The 16667-nt window shown below is 43.6% G+C and overlaps 1 protein-coding gene across 3 annotated transcripts in view; it reads left to right on the top strand.

Annotated features, from left to right (window-relative positions):
- SDK1 (sidekick cell adhesion molecule 1) overlaps positions 1-16667 on the top strand; it is an 871941-nt gene that overhangs the window by 662282 nt on the left and 192992 nt on the right. For all 3 annotated transcript variants that reach the window (XR_013760645.1, XR_013760646.1, XM_079120438.1), the window contains exon 14: positions 2001-2134. Coding sequence is in view for 1 of the 3 variants with exons in the window: in XM_079120438.1 (XP_078976564.1) it covers positions 2001-2134 (134 nt within the window). In the remaining 2 variants the exon portion in view is untranslated. The remainder of the gene's footprint in view (positions 1-2000; positions 2135-16667) is intronic.

Raw genomic sequence — 16667 nt, 5'->3', positions numbered from 1 at the left:
CCACACGCATTTCTAACCAATTGACTAAACTCTGAAACTTCCCACTATGCCCTCAGGTTCAAATTCTCTACTCATGGCTCAGGAAAGTACGCTCCATACAGTTGTATTATAAAGGACAAAAATCAGGGCCAGATAAATGAACAGAGCCTGAGGCAGGGTAGGGAGGGTCCTGACTCAAAGCTTCCTTGTGCTCAGGTTGCATCAACTCATGATAACCAACCTGGAAAGCTCAACTGAGTGTCTGTGTTGGGACCATTGATTCAATCATTGGTGCCTGGTTGAATTCAGTCTCTAACCTCCCACACACAAACATGCTGGAGGCCAGAAGTTGGGCAGATGGCAGTGGCTGAAACCCCCGCCCTGTCACAGTGCTAGTCTTTCCAGCATGGCCGGAACCCATCCTGGAACAATCTGGGGGCCCCCAAGTTGCCTCACAAGCATACACTCAGTATGTCTCAGAGGCCCACTATGGGTAATAGACAGTTCTGTCCCTTGGAGATTCCAAGGGTTTAGATGTTCCAGCTTAGGCCAGACAAATTTTTTTTTTTATTATTCAGTAGTCTTATTTAGATATGTCTATTCAAGCTTATTCATGATTTGTTTTCAGGTGGACTGTTTCGACAAACCAATTCAGACGGGGGTAGAAAATAGGAAATGGGACTTGGGAGAGGTAGAATAGATGTTTTTATCCTAGCATTTCCTGCCTATTGGCCTTTATTAGAAATCTAATGGAGGTTTGGTTGTTGGAGAACTCAACTAGAAATAACAGCTCTTTCTCTGATTTAAAACAATTCACAGTTAAGAAGAAAATAAGCAACATTTCAGGCTGAGGTTTCTGCTTACTGTGCTTGGTTACAATGTAGTTGAAGTCTACATGAGAAATACTGTTTTGTTATAAACGGTGTGCAGGGGTTAGAGAGAGCTGTGTTTCTTAGGTAGCTGAAAGCTCAAAACAGCTTAATAAATTTTAAAGTATAATGAGTACATTTTTAAAATAAAAAATATCCAGGGTAATTATGGCTTTTTGTTCTGACCTATGTGCTTCAGCAGTAACTGATGTCTCAGAGAGTGCCCACACCAGCTCGTGGGCAAAATGGGTCATGCTCAGCACCTTTCCACGGCACTGCCTGGGAACATTTGCAGAAGCAGCAGCCATCCTGCACCGTCCCAAAGCAGGTCCTGCTGCCAGACCATGGGACGTCAAGGTTAAACACTGGACATGGGGAATTTGTGACTTCAGGGTTGCAGACCAGTGGTTGGGAGAAATGACACAGTAGAGTATGCAGCTTTGTCACCAGTAAATCCCAGTAAAAACTTTTTTATTAGTAACTTCTTTTTGGAATTTATTTGCTTTAATTGCATTTCCATTTTATGGCCATGCTGATGTGAAATTTACCATTTCCATGGGATTCTAGTTAGTGTTTTCACCACATTTCCTTTTAAGTGTTTCCCCCAAACCCCCATTATCCAACAAAAGACGGAATGACAATATAACCTCATGCTGTCAATAAATGAGGCGACTCTGTTTGTCTAAGAATACAGATGGGCATTTTCAATACTAATTCCAAATGGCTAGTGTGAAAATTTTCACATTAAGTCATATCTACCAGGACTTTTCCTGTTTATATGGTTTACTGCATTTCCATTACCAGCTTCTAGTTGTGAAAACAAATCATTGACCAAGTTTTCTCTACTAAATAATATACTGCATAAAAAAAATTGTGCACACACTGCCCCATTTAAGTAACGATGTTATTTGTTGTTTCAGTTCCATAGGGATTACATCAAATTATGTTCAGAAAACAAAATGGCACTGTGGTGGTGGAGCAGGGCTTTGTTCCTCTTGCAGGAGAGGGAGGATGAGGAGTATTTGTGTTTGGGCCATATTTTATTTTCTCCGTTCCCAAACATTGTACCCCGGGACTCTCCATAGTGAGCACCCAGGTGAACTGTTGGTCTGACATGCACCTTCTTCTTGTTCCTTCTCCTTGCTGTTCAAGTGAGCTGCCTCACCCACCTCAGAACCTCCTGGCCAGCCTGAGCTCCCGCAGCCATGCCGTGGTGCTCTCCTGGGTTCGGCCCTTCGATGGGAACAGCCCTGTTCTTTACTATATTGTGGAGCTGTCCGAAAACAGTAAGTAACAAACAAAACAGTTGTCCTGAATGGCAGTCGGGTTTCTTTGTGTGCCCTTAATGTCCTTAACCTTTACTGCTGGTTCAGACCCACAAGGACAAAAGGAATGTTATGGTTGTAAAGGGAAAGCACATCCTGCACTTTAGGAAGAGAAATGGCCATGTGGACTGGGAGCGGGGTCAGGAGGAGTGGGGTGGCAGGTGTCATGAGAGGACTTTTGCAAGGGCCTGGCAACAGGATGGCTGTGTGCACAGCCTGCCCTGAGCGGAGGTGCTACTGGAAAACATCCTCCCTGGGGTGCAGGTGAAAGGGGTAACGGCACTTCCCATGGGGCTAATTTGAGAGTTTGCAGCAGCAATTGTTGAATCTTTGGGTATTTTCTCTGGCCTAGATATGGTGCCAAGTATTAAATGGACTTGTCCTATGCCCAGCAGCATAGCACCCTCCAAGCCATCACCCTGGCTTTCCTCCAGCCTTGCTGGTCCTTCCTCCCTGGCCACCCCTGCCCCTTCTCTGCTGGCCCCAGTGTGGGTTCTGGGTGCTGTCCTGAATGCTGTTCCCAGCTCTCTGCATCTCCTCCTGGGAAGCTCTGCATTCCCATGATGAGACCAGCATCTCTTCCTTGATGATATTCATGGCTCTCTTCACCCATACTCCAACATGGAACTCAGTGACTAGACATCTCCACCTGGTGTCTCACAGACATCACAAACTTGATGTCTTCAAGAAGCATCATGCCATAATTTTAACCCTGACCCTTTCCCCCCTCATGGCTGCAGCCATTCCAATCTGTTCCCAGCACCCTGGGTTTCTATATTACTTGAGCCTGAGCCTAGGGATGTCCTCGGCCTTTCCAATCTGCCCCTCTCCCAGCTCATCATGGCAGCAGTTGTCCTAACCCTTTGTGTTCTGCAATTCAGCTGGCATCTGCTCCCTTCTCTTTCCCCAGATGCTTCTCTCTTAGCAGGACCACTTCAGCTCTCTCCCCACTGGCCCCTTCTTTCTTTGGACCTCTTCAGGCTGGAGAGAGGATCACTCCCCATGTGAGCCCTGAGCATTCCTGCTGTGAAACCCAAACCTCCAGTCCCATGCAGTCCTGGCTCGCCCCAGGCCACCCTTCCCTGCTCAGCATGTGCCGACCACACTGGCTTCATGAGGTTCCCTGGAAGGGTCTCGTCTCCTCTCACACCTGTCCACCTTCAGTGCTCGGAGGCTAGGTTGCTGCCATTCATGATACCCTTTGCCTCCTCAAAGAAGCGCACCAGCATGCTGGCTGCACCTCACCTTCGATTGCCTAAACAGAAGTCCTTCCTGTGTCATCACTCTCTTATCCCAGACTCCTCCCTGGGCCCCCAAGCAGACCAGCTAGATCCTAGGTGGCCTGGCTCTTAGGATGGTCATTCTCATTGGGCCTATAGTTTGTCTCATGGTGACACTGCATTCTGAAGGGGACCCAGCATTCAGGACAGCCAGGAGTGGTGCTCTCAGTGCTGCTGGCCCTGAGACCTCACTCTCCCTGGTGAAACTCCTCACTCTGTCCTTGGATGCATCCTGTGAGCTTCTGGTCTGGGTCTCCCCCTCACCAAGACTGGCACACTCTTCCTATAATTGTTGATGAAATGGACTTTGTTTCTCCAAATCATCTTTATACCTTCTTCTTCCTTATCTGTGAGACGTCCCTCTGTGATGATGGCACTATACTGTTCTGTTTAGGTCTCATTTTACAGCCAAGGAGATGGATGTATAGAATCGAAGTCTCTGAATGGGATCCCCTCCTCCTGGCCATCTGACTTGGAGCCCAGCTCTTCATGATCATCAGGCCTCTGCAGAGCAACCTTCCTCTTGTGCTTCAGTGGGGGCTTTTCAGTGAAGGCCAATGGGATGGCAAGCATACCTGGCTTTAGTGTGGGGGCCATTCAAGGAGTCCTGTGTGAATCTGAGAAGGTTGATTGGATCACACTTCACGTAAACCAGTTCTGAGAGAGGTCCCAAAGGCCATGTGTTATTCTCATTTCCTGGGTAGCTAGGTTCTTATCTTGGCTGTGATAGCTTTGTGCTTTGCACCAGCTCAGAGAAAGGACCTGGAGTCGGGCCCTTCTCCCTTTCCCAAGGTGCCCACTGACCTGGCCTCCTTCCTTAGAGAGAGTGGTATCTGGGGACCCATGTGGATGCAGATAGCCTCTTCATTCCAGCTTAGCAATGCTGATCAGAGAGGGTAGAGGTTGGCATTGCTTTTTTTTTTTTTTTTTTTTTTTTTTTTTTTTTTTGCGGTACTGGGGATCGAACCTAGGGCCTTGTGCTTGCGAGGCAAGCACTCTACCAGCTGAACTATCTCCCCAGCCCGGCATTGCTTATTAAAACAACCTTTGAGAAGGTAAGGTTTCCCTGATGATGTCACAGCTGGTGCCTGTGACAGTGACGTGTGGGGAGACTATGATGGGAACAGAGTTCTTGTCATCAGAATCCTGACAGACATCCACCAAAAAGATAACTCCCATCAGGCATCCATCTTTAGGAGATTGGGAATTGTTTTTTATTCACCTTTGTCTCTAGTCCCTAGTGTTCAGTTGACACTCAACAAGTAAACTTGAACTACAATGCATCTCTCTGGTAGAGTCCCCACAATGGACTCAATATCGCAGTGGTAGACCTTCTTACAAAAGGGAAATATTCGGCCTTCCCTAGTTTATATCAAATAAGATGCTGATTCAGATTGCCATACTAACCATTTTCTCAGCTGATTGCTTGGCTGGTTCTCACAGTCCAACATCTTACCTAAACCAGAAGCAGGCTTTATAGCCAGCCAGCCATCCATCCATCCATCCATCCATGTGTTGTTTGGGCATCTGCTCTACCCCAGGCACTCTGCTGGGTGCTGGAATCCAGAGATAAAATGAGCAGCCTCAACTATTAACAACAAGGAGTTGGTCAGACACAGCAGCATCCATGGGTCACTTATTTCCCCCCCTTCACTTTCTCTTGTGATGCTGAGGATGAAACATTCAGAGCCTCATGAATGCTGGCAAGTACTCTGCCACTGAGCCACACCCCCTACCCTCCTGGTAGATAAAACAGTGCCTGGCACATACTGGACAATTTGGTTGTTAGGTTGTTTCATTTCACTGAGAAAGGGATGAAGAATGTCATTAACCCCTCATTAGCCTCTGATTCTCCCCACTGGACCATCTTGGAGCTGGATGAGAGTCCCAGCTGTTCTGCCTTCAGAGTCTAATGGAGGTATTATTGCGTGAAGAATTGAAATGGAGAAGATTGTTGTCTCTTGGCTGTCCCCGATTTCAACCCTATAAGACAAGTCTGCAGCCTTGCCTCAGCAGCACGTGCTGCTACCACTTGGTTAGCAGTGCCACAGCAAATAGGATGATCAGCTCCATCGTCTGAGCCATTGGCTGGGTTTTTGTTTTTATTAGGAATGAGCGCTCCTAAGGAGCAACTGAACATGCTGGCTAATTATAGTCAGAAAGAACAGCTTAGTAGCAAGTATACTAAAATGGAAATTGTATTTGGCCTGCACTCAGCACTGTGAAAGTAGACAGTGCTAAATAACCCCATGCAGCAGTCCGTCCACCCCTCTGTGTGGGAGCGTCTGCAGCCAGCAGGCTGATAGGAATGCTGGTCTCCTGCAAACCATGGATGCTGCAGGGACCAAAGGGATGTGGTTTAGTGTCTGTGACAGGTGCTTTATAACACCTGTCCTCAAGACATTCTCACTGCCACAAAAAATTGTGAACTGACCCGCTTTGTCCATGCACTTGACTGGAACTGAAACCTTGAGTGGAGATTGGCCTCTGCAGGTGGGCATCCTGTGTTTTGCTCTCTGTGAAGTTAGGTGATCCTCTTGTCCCAAGTGCCCCCTTAGTGACCTGGGAGCACAGAGAAGGGTTGCAGTGTCCTAGGACCTATGTCACATGGTGTACTGAGGAATGCAGAGGGTCTGACCAGGTGACAGGTGAGGAGAGTCTGGAGGATTCCTCTGTTGAGACAGTGCAGGAACTCCTGGTGGCTTGATAGTCAGGTATGAGAATTCTGTTAAATAATGGAAATACCAGTCCTGCTTTCTACATGTCTCTTATTTATGATCAAGAGTGATCTTTCTTGGAGATGATTATGATCACAAGGGGGGACACTGTCATGGAAAAATTGTGACTTTACTGTGAACCAAAAAAGGAATTACTAGGTGTCTCATCTAGCACCCTTCAGGGTTTATGATTCCATAAGGACCTGCACTTTTCATTGTCTTTGGGCCATTTGCAACTCTGTAAGCGACAGAAAATTTACAGCATTACAAATGATTCTTGTTCATAAAAATGCAGATAAATTTTGTCCTGTAGAATATAATAATATAATTGGTTATTGCTCTACAGCTACTGACCAGTTTTACTTCTGTTTGTGAATTTATTTTAGCATTGTCAACATGTGTGCTGTTCGATTTTTCCTTTTAACTGTACACTTATTAACATCTTACTGGTTCCTTCTGAAATTAATGAACTAACTAAAATTGTTGGTACATATTAATTTTGTATTTGTACAAGAGTCATAATTTTTCTTTTCATAAATTTATCCTTGAACATGAACATTTGGCATCACATAGTATTAGAAATGAAAAAAATCTTCTAATGTAACAGGTGTCACAAGTTTCCATGGAAACCCTGATATTTGGGAGAGGCCTGAGTCTCAGACTGAGTACCTGAGTGTCTTCCATGAGCTGAACTAAGGTATCATGCTACTGAAGAAGGATAATGGTGGTATTTTACCAGTTAGTAAAAATTCAGTCATTTCCTCATGATGTTTTTAAAACTTGGTTCCTGCTGCCATGGGTCTCCTAGTGAATACTTGTTATAACAAACATACAAAAAATTCAGAATATTTCATTCTACATTAGTTTTTTGGTAGATATGAGTGTAGTTGTGATTTTGTATTATACTTTATAGTATTTAAGTTTTGTCGAAATATAAAGTAAGTTTGTGCTTTTTATTATGGAAGTTATATATGCTCATTAATAAAACTTTGTAAGTTGCTTAAAGCATAAAGAATAAAAATAATCACTTTGATCTTTTATATTCAAAAACCAGCCCTCCACCGTGCCCTTGGTTCCTTCTTCCTACTTCCTCCAACCTGGCTTCATCATTTAATCTTTCGCTGCCCTCTTTCAAGTTCTCCCTCTCTCCTGGCTCCTTCTGCCCTAAAGGAGTGGGCTCCACTAACCATTTCAACCTCCCATCCTCTCTTTCCATTCCATGCAAAGTCAGTGTTGACTCCTATGCCTTTCCCTTCCCCTACAAATAAACCACAGAATTCTCTTGGCTTTATTCATTAATTTTTATCTAATCCACTGCCCATCTCCATTCCTGTGACTCGGATGTTGACTGGCTGCCTCTCTGTTGCACCACACCATGGCATGTCCTACTCAAGGCCCTCCTTCATTGGGCCACTAGAGGGAGCGCCACAAAGTACAAACCTGGCCATAATGAAACCCTGCAGAGCTCTGCAGAAAAGGCCCGCAGGACACTGGGCAATGGGTCTAGAACTTCCCCATCATCACCATTAACTTCCCCAAAGTGAATCTTACCTCCAGCACAACCTGAAGCCTCGTTGCCTCTAAACCAGAGTGCTAACCTAATTCCATCCTATATAGAACACCTCATTGCTTGAAGAATAACTTCCAGGCTTATTAGCATGGCAGATAGCACCATTCATCCCGGACCACTGCCTGCCTCTCCAGATGTGTCTCCAGCCACACATTGCTTTGCTCTGTGCTTCATAACAAGGCATTGCTCATAGTTCCCAGAGCACCCCTGACTTTCAGTGCTCATTGTGTCTGTGACTTCTCTTCCCACTCCTGCCTTTCTACCTTTGTCTGGTCAGCTCCTACTTAGCATCTTCCTTTAGGTCTTCGGGCACTGTCCATTCTCCTCCAGGAGGCAGAGTCCATGCTTTCTTGTTTTTTGGTTAAGATCAAGTGTAAACAGTGCAGTCCCCATCTTCTCCTCTAGGAGGCACTGTCCTAATTTGTCTAGTTGGTGCTGTCCTTAGTGCTGAAATGCCCACCTGGCAAACTAAGCACTTAGGAACCAGCAAGAGTAAGACAGCAACACTGATAAAAATAACTACAAGGAATTTATTTTGATAATCTCCCACTTCAACTTTGCAAATATATTGTGTTTTCAGAAGATTTGTGGTTATGAGGTTCATATCTTCTGATAGGTGAGTTTTCATTTCTTTGATTAGCAGCACTGTCAAACATATTTTTCCAAGTTGGTTGACTTTTTGCACTTTCTGTGCTGTGATCTGTCAATTTCCTTTCTCCCATATTTCTCTCCAGGCCTTAGGGTTTTTTCCTGTCGTTTTTGACACATATGTTTCCAGTATGCTTTTTATCCTTAATTTTTGTGCACAAAATCAATCATAGAGAAGTGTTTGATTCTTCTGTGGTTAAATCTGTTGCTATTTTTCTTTATGATGCCTTTCATTACATTTTGTTTGTGTACTTTGACACTATCAAGCATAAAATAAATGTCATCATAGATTTTTGCACTGTTTTTTAAGGTTTAATTTTTACTATATTTAACTCTTCAGTTGATTTGGAATTTAGATGTTATATGTATTTTGCCTTGATTTTTTCTTTCTTCCAAAGGACTCATTTTCTATTTATTGAATAATCTACTTGTTTATGATGTTTCCTTTTTTGCAAATTAATGGGACATGTTTTTTAAATGTTTGGGGTTTGTTTGATTCCATTGACTCGTCGTTTGTTTTCCTGATAACTTTTTAGTATTTTAATTGTTTTGGTTCCAAAACATATTTTAATAACTAATAAATAAAGTCTCCTCATCTTTTCAGAATTTATTACTTCTGGTTACTATTTATTCATCTAGGAAAAATGGAATTATTTTATGAAGTTTCAAAAATAGTCCCGTAGGGCCCATGATGAATTTTATGAGAACTGACTTCAGATAATTCTCTTTCTATCCAGAACATAGGACATCTATCCCATTTATCCCACTCTTTATTTGCTTAGAGAAGTTTGCAAGTTCAGACCCACAGGCTCTATGCTTTTTGTTAAGGTTGTCCTAAGATTTTGTCTCATAGCTATTGTAAGTAGATTTTCCTCCTTTGATCATCTAACCAGTTACTGGAATGTAGAAGAGCCATTGATGTTTAGGTATTTGTTTTCCACTCAGCCACTTTCCATATTCTTTTATTATTCTAATGATCTTTCTAATGATCCTCTTGGTTTTCAAGGTAGACAATCATATCTTCTCTAAATAATAAAAATTTATTGCTTCCTTTTTGTTTTCCATATCTTACTGGATTGTCAGAATAATTTTAAATTCTAATTAGCATGGTAGTCTCTCTTGTTTTTTCCCTGATGTCAGTGGAATGCCTGCTAGGGTTTTATTGTTTTGCACAATATTGATTTTTTTGTTGTTTATTGAGGTACACTTTGCATAGAACAAAATGCAGAGATCTTAAGTGAGTCTTGAGAAATATCTGTACCCATGTAGTCCACACCTCAAACCAGATATGTAATTTTTAACCTTCCAGAATGTTACTGTGTTCCTGTCCAGTCCTGTTCCTCCTTCAGAAACAAGTATTTTTCTGACTTTTTGTCATCATGGAGTAGTTTTGCCTATTTTTAAACTTCATTTTATAAGCAAATATATTGATTCAAAAGTATAATTGTCCAGCACTTAACACATTTTTCATTCCTTATTCTTAGGATTTTAAAAATTGTACAGGGAAATTTCTTACTTCTAAGCAACTTATTCTTAAAATAATTGAACTCAAGTTCATATCAAAGTCAAGAGAATTTGATGTGAGACTATTCTTCAGGTCCCCAACTGCAAAATGATCTCTCCAGGCCCTTCCCACCACACAGGACAAGTGTGGCTCTGAGGGATTCTCTCTCCATCTATGGCTCAAAGCTCCCAGGCCTCAGATCTGAATTCAATGTGTTTTTCCTTAACTCAGAAAGAAACAGTCTTCAATACCCTGGGAGAAAGAATGTCAAAAGGGGGCTGGAAATGTAGCTCAGTGATAGATGCCTGACCAGCAAGTGGGAGACCCTGTGTTCAGTTCCGAGTACTGCGAAACAAATAATAAGAAAAAAAAAAAAATGGTCAATAGGAAGAAGTTTCCCACATCTTTTGTCACTTCCTGTCACTCATGGATAGCTTTGTAGGACAGATTTCTTTTCTGCTGAGAGAATCTTGTGCTTCTGGTGAAAAGAGGAGCTGGCCTTTGAAACTCCACCATCCAATAAGTTTCTTTTTGCCTTGGTTGTCAGAAAGCGCAAAGTTAACTGAACACCTAACTGAAGGAACTGGATGCTTACAACATTTTTAACTTCTCCTTTATGATTTTGTATTTATTTTCATGTTGTCATCCAGTGTTATGTGGACTTTCCTTTTAGAAAACCTTTAAAGAAGATCTTTAAGTCCTATTTAGAAGCAGAAAATCAATCTCTCTCTCTCTAGACATACACACACACACACACACACACACACAGTGAGGGGGGTTGGATGGAGAGAGAGAGATTACATAAACATTCTTCCAGAAAAGCCTTATGGGAAACTATAGCTATCTATCTCTTTATTTTTTTCTCCCCATCATTTTGCAGTATGAATCTGCAACTTCAGTGAATATGCAAATTATGTAGTCACTCCTGTCTGACAGTATTAAATACAGGAAGATGCCTGGACAGAGCATAAAGTCAATTAGGGAGACAGAGAAGAACACTCCCAAAATTAAATAACAGATCCAAGAACAAAGAGATGGCCTGAGTTGATACACAAAGAGTTGCTCAAGAAGTGGCCCCCAGAACCAGGATCCTTAAAGAGGGGCAGTCACTGTGGGCCCAAAAGTTCAGGGAGGCTGTCCTTGGAAGTGAGCCTTGTGCTGAATATGGGAGTGGGTAGGATATGGGTACTTGCCAGCCTCACAGGAGGGATCCCAGATTGCAGAGACCTGGATGCTGCTATAGAGCATGTTGGGTATCCAGGACATTCCCAGGCACATGGGTTTGTAAAACCAGAAGGTTCTTAGGAACATGAGAAGCTGGAGGCATGACTGAAATGAATTGCTTTTAAAAACTTTTCCATGTAATAATATATTTTAAAGTACAGAGTAATACATGCTGATTACAGTTAAACAAGTATTAGCAGATGTATGAAGGAAGAGTTTCTTATCTGCCTCCACCACAAGGGACTGTTGCCTACAGCCTAGTGTATATCCTTCTATGATGAAAGGGAGACCTTCAAGGAATACCAAGGGCTCAGAGGATGCCAGGCCAGTCTTACAAGACAGAAAGCCATATAGCCCATGAGCAGGGGAATGTGTGAAAATTAGTTTTTAGCAAGATTGGCCTGGCAATGGCATAAAGAAAACTGTGTAAGACTCAAGGCTGGGGTGAGGGGGCAGTTGCCAAGGGTCATGCCAGACAGCAAGTCATTCCTGAATGGTGGATTGGCTTTCCCTGGAAGGAGGAGACCAAAGATAGGGACCCCCAGGCCTGGTCCTGAGAAGCAGAAGGCAAGTATGAAACATTCTAGCACCCATTGTGGTCTCCTTTGCTTTGTACCCATCCATTTCAGCTTGGTTCTGTCAGCTGCTAGGCTAAGACTGACATCAGGGGAACATTCTCTGAGACCCAAAGCCTCTCCAGATCCCATCCCCAGCATCTTTGGGGGAGGGGTCTTTTTCTTCACAAAGAGAATATCTAAGCTGTGTGGCTCAGTTCTTTCTTCTAATGCCACAGGTGTCTTTTCATGTACAGACCCATCGCAGTCTTGCACACTGCGCTCCATGAGCTCATTTGCTCTGGTATGAAAGCTGCTCCCAACTGTCACCGCACAATATGTTAAACATCTTGATCCACGTTTGCTATTATGTACTTAAAAGCTGATGGGCTTTGTGCTGTTTTGCTTGCCAAAGCGGCAGAGACTTTGTTCTCTGTGCTTCAAATCGTTTCAATGATGTCTTTGAAACATATCTCACATAGCTATTTTCTAATAGCCTCAGAGTTGTTAGAGAGTACTTTATGTTTTAGCTCATTTTCCTTTGGGCTTTTGCATATGGAGCCTCACATTAATAGCTTTTGCTCCCATTTAAAATGCATCCAGGGGGACAGGACCTGTCACAGGTGTTCATGAAGGAATGCCACTGTGGCGGTATGGTCCCAGAACCAGACTGGGGTGGGCTTCCAGGTCCCTGCTCTCAGGCAAGATGAGTAGGTGGTGGGGGCCCAATATGGGCCCCATGTCCTCTGTTGGTTCTCATCTTCTGAAGGCTGTGCCCAAGCCTATCCTGCAGTTAGACAGAACTTCCTAAATGAAAATACCTGTTGTGATAGCTTGGTGCAGTATTCAGAAGAGAGGCTATGACTGTGGTCCCTAAATCTGGGCCAGCTTACATCCAGAAATGACCACCTGCTTCACCTAATAGCTTGCTAGCCACGGTTCAACCATCCCCAACCTGCTGTGGGGGTTAGCAGCACCAACGCAGGCTGAACTTTCTTGAGCTTCTGGATTGTCCAGTCCCTTTTCCACGTCACTGGAGGGAACTGCTCCTCCTGCACATTGGCCCACACCCTGTGTCTTCTTGTGGATCAAGCCCAAGTCTTTGGTGTCCACCTTTGGGGTCTTGACCTACATCTCTGGAGGCTACAGTCCCTGAGATAAGAAGAGCTAAAAGCCCTGAAACCTAGAGTCACTAGAGTCACTTTGGCTATGTCCCTTGGCTGCAGGTTTGACTACCTAAACATCCTAGCTCTTAATTCTTGACATTTAAGGCAGAACTTAGTACATTTTAACTGAACCATGCAGAATTTCTCAAGAGGTATATATAGCAGAGAGGACTCCTCAAAGCAAAGGACCTCAAACTGCATTTTAACTGTCCACTCTCAGGGTCTTATTCTGGGTGGAAAATACCCATATTCTTCCCACTCCTCTCCCTGTCCATGAAACCTCTGTCTGACCTAAGCCTCTTTTTTCTCAGGCATCCTCAGCTAAGTATGGCCTGGCTTTCCTATAGCCTCAGTCTCATTTTTCAGGGCTGCCATGAGCAGTTCTATCATCCAAACGCTCTTTCGAAATCACGTTTGTGTTCTCGCACTTCAGCTGTGTCTGGCCGCGCGGTAGAGTTACTCCATGTGGGGGCCCTCACAGCCCTCTTGCAAGAGACAGCCCACTCTACATGTCATATTCCTGGCTCACACTAGAATTCCACAGTGCCACTAAAAATCACATTTCTTTCCTTCCTGTAATAAATAACCTTAAACCAGTGTCTTGAAGAAGGATTTTATTTAACCTTTAGACAGTAGTTATTCTTTGTGCTTTGCTCTAAATGCCCAACCAAGCTTTGACCAGGCCGAGAGCAGGTTCCCTGGCTGGGGGTCCTGTGTGCATCTCTGTTCATGGGGCAACAGGAACTTAGGCTCTTTTGTGGAGGAACACGCACTGTTCATCCACCAAACTACCTTTGACAGCTCTTTGGGCTGAACACTAAACATGGGTTGGAAGCTCCGAATAGCTTGAAGGTAATAACTCAGAGCCCTTGAACACCACAGGCATGGTTTATAGAAACAGCTGCAGTGTGAGCCTGGGCTGGTTTCATTTCATCTTTTCTGGTACTCTGAATTTTCATTTATGAACTTGTTTTACTTTTCTGTGGTGTAGGTAATGTTCACATATATACAGACATACACATACATACAAGTATGTACATACAAAATACACATAATAGCCTTATGTATATTTTGGTATACATAAAGTGGTAAAATTTACCATTTTGTATTACTTTTATGGTTGGGAAGATGGACAGGGTATCAGGGGTGCTACTAGATTTTCTATGACATATATAATTTTGGAACTCTGTTAGAAAAATAACACAGACTTGAAGGGACCTCTGCTGGAGCCTAGAGAAGGGCCAAAGCAGATGAAGAGCAGAAGTTCAAGAGCCCAGGGTCTCTCTGTTCACACTGCTTTGGAGCCAGTGTGAGCCTCTTGCCTGGAAGGTGCCTGAGACTACTGTGTTGCTCATGGAGGTCCCCACCCTTGGCTCCTGCAGACACTGAGGCTGAGTGTGAGCCACATCTGAGAGCCATCCTCCAGAACTGCAGCACAAGAGCAAGCACACTGGCTTTAACCTGGCTCCTGGACATCTCTTAGCCTCCAGCCGGTGTGTGCCTGGGCATTCATGTGTGGTTTCAAATGCTCGTACACGTGTGTGCTCTGAGCACCCATGCGCACGCACACACGCACGCGCGCACACACACACACACACAAGATCTCTGTTCTCTCTAGCAAAACACTCAGAACCTTCTAGTTAGTTCAGATTCTATTCAAAGCTCCATAACTTGCTCCTCAGCTGCCTGCCTCTAGACCAACTGGTTCACTGATAGGCAGGCCTTCCGTTTTCTCATTAAACTTTTTTATTTTAAAATAGTTTTGGTTTACAGAATTATTGCAAAGATAGAGTCCCTGCATGCCCAGTTTCTCCTACGACTAGCATCTTGCATCAGTGTGGCGGGTTTGTCTCTGACGAGCCCTTATTGACTCACTGCTGTTCACTGCAGCCCACGCTTTCCCTGGAGGTCCTGTCCCCCTGTTGTCTGTTTTCTATTCTAGGATCCCACAGCACACTTGGGTCATCATGTCCCCTCAGGCTTCTCCTGGCACGACACCTCCTCATACTTCCCTTGCTTGTGCTGACCTTGACAGTGTTGGGAGAACTGGCCCACTGCTTTGTAGAGTGCTGCTCCATCGGGGTTCACCTGATGTTTCTCTCATGGTTAGACGGGGTCAAGGGCAGGGGTGGAGTGCCATCCTCATCGCCTCCCCCAGGGTGCACACTCTCAACATGACCTGCTGACACTGATGCCTGATGTGCCTTTCAAATGTTGGAACATTTAGCTTAATTTGTGCCTAGAATTAGACTCTCAGCAGCACCTGTCTTGAGTATGCAGTATCATCCTTAGAAATGTAGTGTCCTTGAATTCATTATAGAGAGACAGCCTGGTGCACTGGATTAGCATGAGGGCCCCTGTCTCAGTGACACTGCTGGGGCCCTCGGGAGCATCCCTGATCAAGCCCTGGACTCCCTAGCTTTCAATCAGAGGCAATAATGAGACATGAAGCAGACCTGTACTGGGGGATTTCTATCAAGGTGCTTTAATAGCAGGTGGGGGGCCCATGCACTGGGGCTCAGTCATTTCTCATAGGAGGATGGGCACATCTTCCTTGAGGCTACTGTGTAGGCTGATTGTGGCACATAAAGCCATCATCAGTGCTGAGGACATGACAGGTGTTGAACCCCTAATAGGCGTCAGGCACTCTCCCAGCTGCTGAGGAGTGAACAGTGAATAGAATAGATCCCAGGAGCTCATCTGGTAAGGAGCACTTACTCTTACCCAGTATTTATATTTCAGGAGATAGAGTGTCAGACAATTGTAGCAAAACAGCAGTGAAGTGCGAATTAGAAGAAGAATTCTGCCCCTTAATTCTTCCACTTAACTCTGGAACCTAGGGGAAGTGGCCTTGTTTTAATGCAGGAATATTCATTCTCTTTCATGTAAAAATACAAGGTATATATTAACAAAGTCACATTTTTTACTTACAAAATAGACAAAGATAATAATCAATGCTCAGGACTGACAATGTTGTGACAAAATAGTCAATTAACTCTGGGACCTAAGGAAAGTGGCATGTTTTTAATACAGTAATATTCACTCTCTTTAATGTAAAAATACAAAGTATACATTAACGAAGTTGTGTTCTTTACTTACCAAATACACAATTAAAGATAATAGTCAATACTCAGGACTGGCAATGTTATGACAAAATTGTCACTTTCTAAAAACTTATTTAAAACTGTGCTAAATAGACACAGACATATGACTTCAATAACCATTAACATTTTAACACTTGTTTCACCTATTTCCTGCCTTTTTGTTTGCCAGAGTATTTTAAAGAAAATTCCAGAAATTATATTATTTCATCTCTAAGTGATTCAGTAAGCATCTTTCAAAAAGAAAGGAAAAAGGGGGCATCACCCCTAGTGGAATCAAGTAGTAGTCTTTGTGTCTATATGTTCCCTTTTCTAAAAAGAGGTGTTGTTTTTGTTTGCTTGGTTGAGGTTGATTGGTTGGTTGGGTTTTTTCCACTCAGTTTGCTCAAATAAGGATCAAAACCAGGTCCATCCATTGTTGTTGTTTCATCTCTTAATCAACCAAAGCCCCAAACTCCTCCCCCTCTCCTCCCTTACCTGGGCAAGAGTTGTGACATTTGGCCTGAAAGTGTCCCATATTCTGAATTTGGGTTGTGGTTGAATTGGTCCTTGCATCTTCTTTATCTCCTGGAGACAGATTTGATTCACATTGTCTTGACTTTGTTTTCTTATAGAGTGTGTTAGTGCACATGTGAGTCAGGTGTTGCTGGCTTTGTTTCTTATAGAGTGTTAGCGTGTGTATGCATATGTGTGACTGCTTTGGATGCTGCTGTGACCTTCCCATTGCAGG

This window comes from Sciurus vulgaris (genome assembly GCF_902686455.1).
Source record: "Sciurus vulgaris genome assembly, chromosome: 18".
Classification (NCBI taxonomy): Eukaryota; Metazoa; Chordata; class Mammalia; order Rodentia; family Sciuridae; genus Sciurus; species Sciurus vulgaris.
The sequence above is the reverse complement of the archived record's forward strand: the minus strand, read 5'-3'. Positions and strand labels throughout refer to the sequence as shown.